The 7,654-nt window shown below is 37.2% G+C and overlaps 1 protein-coding gene across 1 annotated transcript in view; it reads right to left on the bottom strand.

Annotated features, from left to right (window-relative positions):
* Positions 1-1,716: 1,716 nt before the first annotated feature.
* Positions 1,717-7,654, bottom strand: part of LOC103921503 (chromosome unknown open reading frame, human C3orf14) — a 9,574-nt gene continuing 3,636 nt past the window's right edge. Inside the window, exons 3-4 of the mRNA XM_009329490.1 lie at positions 5,479-5,553; positions 1,717-2,746 (exon numbers count right to left, since the gene is read on the bottom strand). Of these exons, the coding sequence (XP_009327765.1) occupies positions 2,603-2,746; positions 5,479-5,553 (219 nt within the window). The 3' untranslated portion in view covers positions 1,717-2,602. The remainder of the gene's footprint in view (positions 2,747-5,478; positions 5,554-7,654) is intronic.

The raw sequence follows: 7,654 nt of genomic DNA, 5'->3' as shown, positions 1-7,654 counted from the left end.
AAACTACACTAACGCTGCTTGCAGGTGCCTTTCACAGCACGCTACAAAATCCTCACCCACCCAGCTGCCCTGCCCTCACAGTTCACACACTTTGCTTTCCTTCCACGGGAAATCAAAAGGGCCAAGGAGATAGTGAGCATCTGCATTGTGTCCCAGGCGGAGTCCAAAGAGATAAAGACCCAGATTATTCACACGTATAAAGTACTTAGGGGCCCAGATTTTAGTTTAAGTCACTTCCCTTTGGATGCAAAGACCAGGATGAATCCTAGCCTTTGTTAGCAACTAACTGCTCACCCATCCCTTCATTTTGGGCATCATGTGTAATAGCTTTTTCCTTCTTGTCTGCTCAACGGGTTCCAATTATTTGCTTTTTAAATTTGAGCTCTACAACTCTAAGAACCATACACATTCCCACTAAATCAGATTGAGAACCGCATTGTGATCTTACAGAAGAAAATATTACCAAGTTGTCTTTGTGACAGAACACTGAGTAGGTATAAAATTGCAATGGTCTCTATGCCAGGGTTTTTTTTAAGCTCTCTGCTTGTAAGATGAAAGCCTAATTTGATATTTTTGTAGTTATATAACAGTTCTAATATTTTGTGACATTTTGTATTGTGACACTATAGATGAAATTGTCATCGGACTGACACCCTTTACTGTTTATTCCTTAATTACAACTGTTAACAACACTGCAGAGAAGCGTGCTAATCTGCCATCACATATTATGAAAACAACGTTATTGTTACAAACACCAACACCCACTCAACAGGATATTTCTAAGATGGCAGTTTCTGTAAAAACTTATCAGTTTAATGGACACTTCAATAGAAAAAGTTTTAAATGAACTCTCAGTATTCCCATTGAAAACACACAACAATTTTATATAGCAGCTGAAGTTTTGATTTTATTGTGTCAGTGATTCTTTAGCTAATTTAAATTTAGACAAAACTGAGTGCCTAATTTCACGAACAGCATCTGCAGATGTTGGTTCTTAAAGATTACCCAGACTTCCTATAGTTCTCAGCTAGAAGTTAATTCTCTAGTTCTGACTGGACCATAAACTCCCCATGAACAGCTAATCAGTGAATAACTTAACTATGTTTAATTAACTAAACAAACACAAGCTTTTTAGTGCCCAGATCCAAAGCAGTCAGGACATTTATGAGAAATGTTGCTAAGTACCTCAGTTTCAATAAAAGTCATTAAAACATCCCTACTATTAAAAAAATACCTCTATGTAGCATGGAGATGCATTGATCAGTTCCATAGTAGCCTAGCAAAATTTGTAATCATTACATTTTCATACCCTCAAACACTGGCAGAGGTAAAATTTTCTTCTCCTACTTTCAGGTCAGGGGTGGAAGTATGTTGTTGCATATGAGATCAAATTTTAACAATATATTGACTCAAGTCCAGGTTCTTAATTTTAAAAAAATATTTTTTTCTAGGCTTTCTTTGCTGAGGAAGGATTAAATTTCTGCAGGCCAACTCACAATCCTTGGAAGGCTCTTCCCCTGAACCGATACTTTAAAAAGCACTGCACTAGAGCAGTGAAATTTTCATATTGAGCTAGCCCACCATACAACGAAAGCAATGAAAGTGGCAATGACAAAAATCAGGGAAAGCAAGATGCGGAAATTCAAGGTGTTCCTTTTACAACTGCTCTCACGAAGGTTTTTACACAGATTCCTGGTGCAAAGATACTGCACCTCTGTAGGAAGAAGCTGAGGAGCTGTTCAATGGCTGAAAATGAAAATATTATCTCCACAACTTCTATACATGCTTGGTTCTTGGACAGCCACTGCCAGCTACCTTTTGGTTTGCTTCTTTCAAACTTTTCATGCCTAAGCAAAAGTTCTCACTTGTAGATTATGTCAACATAAAGAAAACAGCATTAAGAGCAGCCTAGAAGTAGCAAAAAACCCTAGAGGTTTGTTTACTTTTTCTTGTCTTTACCCACCCATTAGACAGGAGATACAAAGTAGGCAGCAGGAGGTTGGAGAAAGCAGCAGTGGTTACTGGAGCGAGGTGTAGAAGCAATGAAAGTGGCAATGACAAAAATCAGGGAAAGCAAGATGCGGAAATTCAAGGTGTTCCTTTTACAACTGCTCTCACGAAGGTTTTTACACAGATTCCTGGTACTAAACCAAGGCTACTCTGTCTGATTCAAACAGCCTGCCTTTCCTGTTAATGGTAAATTCCTCCTTTCTCCCTCATCCACAAAGACATACAGCACAGATGACTGCAGTGAAGAAAGATAATGCATGAATCTGTCTTTACTTATCGCACTTATATGTAGAAGCAGAGGATTAAAAATAACCTAAAACTCCTCTCATACTGAAAAAGCAATTGCCTTGGTGGGTTTCTATACACCAGTGTTTCTCACTTTTGATCCTAAAAGCCACTTTGAGGATTGCTTCTCTACTACAGAATAAAAATAATTGTATACAATGAGACAATGGAAGCAAATTATCCAATATGGTTAATTTTCATTTAAATGATTTACATTACAATTTAATGGCATGATATTCTGTTGCCTGATCTGGATGATCTTGTCTGCTTAAGCCATAAATTACAACACAAAATGAAACTAGAGTGTTTATTTTTGTGAATCTTCTTCTGGGCAGCTTACGTTCTGGTTTGCAGTTTTCATTTTCTTAAAACCAATAGGAACTTCTGCTCTTCCTAAAAGAAACTGTTCCCACTTGGGAAGAGATTCTTTAATTGATGCCCAATAGAGAGTCTGAGAAAGATATAAGAAAACATAAACTTAATTTCAAAATCTGTGTCAACCCACTTAAAAACAATATAGATACGCAATGCATTAATAAATCTTGCCTTATGAGTGAAGCAATTCAGAAAAGAACAACGTACTTCAACAAGAAATTTCAAATCTCTTGTATGATACAAAATACCAGCTTGGAAGGATTTCATTCTGCAGCAGGAACTGTGAAGTGACTGAATGTGCCCTCTTGTGGTAAGCAACAGATTAGTTTAGACTCTCACAGTACCTTTAATAAAATATTTTCCATAATAATAAACTTTTCCAAAAGCAGCTTTTATATTTAAGTATGTATGTTAGTGGAATTTAATTTTGAAGTGAAAAGAATTGTTTAATGTTATAAACGAAAAGTGCTATGTAAATTGGTTACCCTAGAAAAGTTTGCAGTAATGTAGTTCAAAATATTTGAGTAAAACTTTAGGTGTGATAAATCACTGACGAAGTAATCAGATCCGGTATTTGGATCACAACTGAAAAAAAAAAAAAGAAAAGCTGTATACTTATCCTGTGGTCTAGGAAAACCACTATGGATTATCTAACCCTTTCTCTGCATCACCCTGTGCCTCTGAGTAATAAATTTAACTTCTGTTTTATCTGTGGAATGGCCATACCATTCATCGTTTTTGTGTTGGTATCCTAAGGGTAACTTTGTTGTTTGTAGGATTTTGAAGAAATTTTTAAGTGCCATGTATCATTTTTTTCCACAAAATACTGTGATCAAAGAGCTATATTAAGCCAACACTTTAGTCCATCCACCAATGTAAGCGTAAGTATTTTTAGACATTGATGTCCATTCAGAAAAAAGTAATTTTGTAGTAGAAAACATTTATGGCACATATGTGTCAAGCCTTTTTTTCTTTACTTGTTTAAGTATATAATGTAGAAGAAGTGTACCACAAAACTGAACATCTCCCTGCAGAGCATTAGATTCCTGGCTAATCATTTTGATCCCTACGTGTAACTCAGATATAACTATGGCTCTTGCAGATTTACAAAAATATTTTCTTCAACAGATTTACTCAAAGAATCTTCTTTGACAAGCATATGTGCTGTCACACAAAACTACTCTGACTTAGCAAGCTGGGGATCCATTATAGCCATAACTTTCAAAGTATATTAATACAGACACATATATGGCTGAGTGAAATATGCTCAGAAGTGTTTTGGAACAAAGCACGCGCAAGAATTTTGTACCATGAAAGAAAGTTTTCTTTTTCTGCTATTTATAGCACTCTTCTTCAGAAGTATAAAAAAGGCTGAAATAGCGTCTTCTCCTTCAAATAGTAACTCTGTTCTCTCTAAAATTCAACCGCTGCTGCAGAGCGTAGGCATCTCTGCAGCCATAAGCAATTGCTCTGCATTCTCTCATTTGTGCAGACTTCGGTCTACGTCCCGCAAGCAGCTTAACACCTAACACAGGACAGAGGGAGAAGCAGTCCAAAACTGATCCAAACAACTCTAGAGGTGCCTTGAAACTCCTCTAGAAGTCTGAAACTACTTCTGAACACAGTCAAAATAGGTTCAATATTAGTAGCTTGGCATCTTTAAAGATGTACAGGTATCCAGGAAAAAATGTACCCTTTTGCCTAAAATCCCTAAAAAAAAAAAATCCCTGAACGGGCATACTCAGTGTGCATCCTATCACAGTGATAGGGGTAGGCTATTGACAAAATGCAATGACAGACAAACACTTTTAACAGTAACCAGAACGGGAAGTAATGCCTCTCATTTAATAGCCTAAGCATTACAACACTTGCCCAGCAGCTGTGAAACTAATGTACAATACACTTGTCTTCACAGGCTGACAGCGCTAAAATCTGTACCTTTCCCCTCCTTTGACAGTGCCCTAGCACACAAACTAGTGTGGGACACCCTGTGCTACTATGCCTGTGGAAACTAAGCCACCACAATAAAGAACCCACAAACCACTGGTGCAAGAAACACGAGCGGGAATCCGACTCAGTGGCCTTGTGGTTGAGATACTTAGTTTGCATCAGGAAGAGCTGTGCTCCAATTCCTGTTCCCAGGACTGTTTCTGTCCTCATCATTCATTCATTACTGCATAATACTGATAAACAGTCTTGAAACTGGGGAACTAAACTTGTTACGTTGTATCAGGATAATATTTAGTTCTCAGAGTAACTTGCTGTTCAAAATCTTTATCTTTAAATAATGTTTTAGGGACTACAGGTTGAGAAGTAAAAATAGAGCGTTCCTGCTGTAGCAGTACTTTTCATAAGCTCCCATACAACCATAAAATAACTGTGAGGAGTAAAAATTCCTCTGTTCATGCTGATAACTCTTGACCCTGAAATGGAAAGATGACAATCTGTGGCAAACTGAAAATGGGATGACCATATAAAACAAACTAAATAGCTCTGACATAATAAACACAGTAATCTTCTGATAGTCACAGTATTCATTTTTATATTTGACTTCATTTTTAAATAGAATAGAATATATACTTTGTATAGATCTGAAAGCTGCTAAATATTTCCACCAGAATGCTCCAGAACCTAGGGACCTTGCCCCAGAATTTAGGTTCAGCTTGCTACACAGTACACAGGCCTTTGGCTATACCAGTCACTGGATTTTAAAATCAATTATTTTCACTTTAAGAACATGCTTCAGGGGTGAAAAAAGGCAAATTATTTGGTAAACAGCAAATGAAAAGACAGCGTTCTAGGACTTACTTCTAACTTAACAGTATCGGGATGTGGAAGTAAATACACTCGTTCTTGCAGCTTTTTTTCTGCTGCTTCTATATCCTAAAACACAGGCAAAATACATTTTAAAAACAAACTCTGGGAATATTAAAAGAAAAATGTACACTCACATAAAGACATTTAAATTAACTGAATAAACCCATTACAGCTAAACAGCATTCAAATAACAACACTAAAGTTCAAATCTTTCTGTTTAGTCATTCTGAAATCCAGCTTGTACTAGTAAGACGAACATCCTACAGTTTCTAAATACGTTTGCTGTACCTTTTTGATACAAGAATAAATTTCATGACCACATAAGACTGTTGCTGTAAAACGCCATTATTCTCTCTGGACACTAGGATAAATTACAGTTAAATTCTGTTCTCTAAAACTTAAGAAAATAGAGGGGAACAGAACGGTTTTCTCTGTGCTGCATGAAGACTGAAGTATGTATTCTAGCTACTGTAACTGTAAAGTAACTAGGCAAATTATGTGCAAGATCTTTACTCCTCAAGACAAAGATGACTTGCTAATATGCATGCATAACATGTGCACAAAAATGTAGAGCTGCAGCAAGCTGTTCACCAGACAAACTTGGATGACAATGCACCTCACATAGCTTTCTTATAAAAAAATCAGTATTTGGGTTTCTGCTTCTCCAGTGGATGTGTGCTGGACTCACAAAGGCCTAAATAGATTTTTTTAAAAAAAGAAACAACCAAAAAACAACAGCAACAAACAAATCAAAACATCCCCCCAAAGTAACCGCCCTCCCCCTTTAAAGTTCTGACCCATTCTTGTGGGCTTAGTTCCATACCCAAACATTGAAGAGATTGAGTGGTGGGCAGATGAAGAGAGACAGAAAGGGACGTGGGAGTGGGGTGTGAAGAAGCCAAAGCTGAACAGAGTGGAGGGGGAAAGAAAGTATAGCAGATGGCAGAGTTGGGAGCAGAGAGCGGGTGTGAAGAGTACAACAGAAAAACTAAATGAGAGAGGAAATTCCCCAAAGGGACTTCCCAAATATTCACCACCATTGCCGCTGAAAAGAAGAGTGAGATTCTGGAGGAGCATATCCACAAGAGAGACCAAACATGATTACTCGTATTGAATAATAGCCAATCTGAATACATCAATAAGTAAACAGTGCTCGACTGAAGTTTAGTTTGAAAAAATATGACTCAAATTCAGTAAAGTATGATTAATAAAAGCAAAAAATAGCCTTACTGTTAGCTGAAGTTCAACTTAGTGATACAGATACACTCAGTTCATTCAATTTACAGTGTTCATCTTATTTCATTAATTCCTTTTACAGCATGACTGTATTCTCTTGTACTTAAGTACAAACCAAATCCAAGCAAAACTGTTCTCCCTTTTCTACAGTGAAGTGCATATACCCTTGTAGGAAGCTAAAGGATGTCTGAGAAAGAGCAAACTAAGTCTCAGATTTATCCAAATCCTCCGAAGTAGCAAGTGGCTGCCCCTTTTCAGGTGAGAAAAGACTAACGGGATAAACGTAAGAGGGGAATATGGGCAAAGATGGAAGCCATTTGAGGTCACAATGTCAAAATAACAGAGGACAATACAGACTTAACTAACCTAAGAAAGGAACTTCTCTGTTGCATGTACTTAGAACAGATACACCACAAATAGCACCACATGAAGCTCATAATCAGTGTGGCTCAGACCAAGTCTGGAGAAGTTATCACCACACTGCAAAGGAGGATCAATCAAGTAATGTTCACTTCATATTCTTCCACAGGATTTTCCTCCTTTCTGATTCCTTCTTCCTAATTCCTGTAGGAATTTTCACAGGAAGGAAGAATATCAATCAAGATCATTATTTCTTTATATACTCAGCTAAGTCATTGGAATGTTTACGGTGATAGGAAATGAGTGTCTTTCAGGCAAGAGAGGAGACAGCAGTTGTGCATATATGTTTAGTAGAGAAGGTCACTTTGGCATAGCCTAGATATTGGATGTGTCTTTTCGTTGCTCATTCTAGTTTGTATGTTGTGCAGTCTATTGTCATTCAGAATACTGATTTAATGACAGACAGTGAAAGAAATTTTTGCTGGAAGGTGTAGTATGCTTTAGAAAATAACTGGAACTATTGAAAGATTAGATGGCACTTCTTGTGTGTCTATACAGCCGGTAAGCTTTG

This window comes from Pygoscelis adeliae, unplaced genomic scaffold (assembly GCF_000699105.1).
Source record: "Pygoscelis adeliae isolate BGI_AS28 unplaced genomic scaffold, ASM69910v1 Scaffold148, whole genome shotgun sequence".
Taxonomy (NCBI): Eukaryota; Metazoa; Chordata; class Aves; order Sphenisciformes; family Spheniscidae; genus Pygoscelis; species Pygoscelis adeliae.
This window is presented reverse-complemented; position numbering and strand designations above follow the sequence as displayed.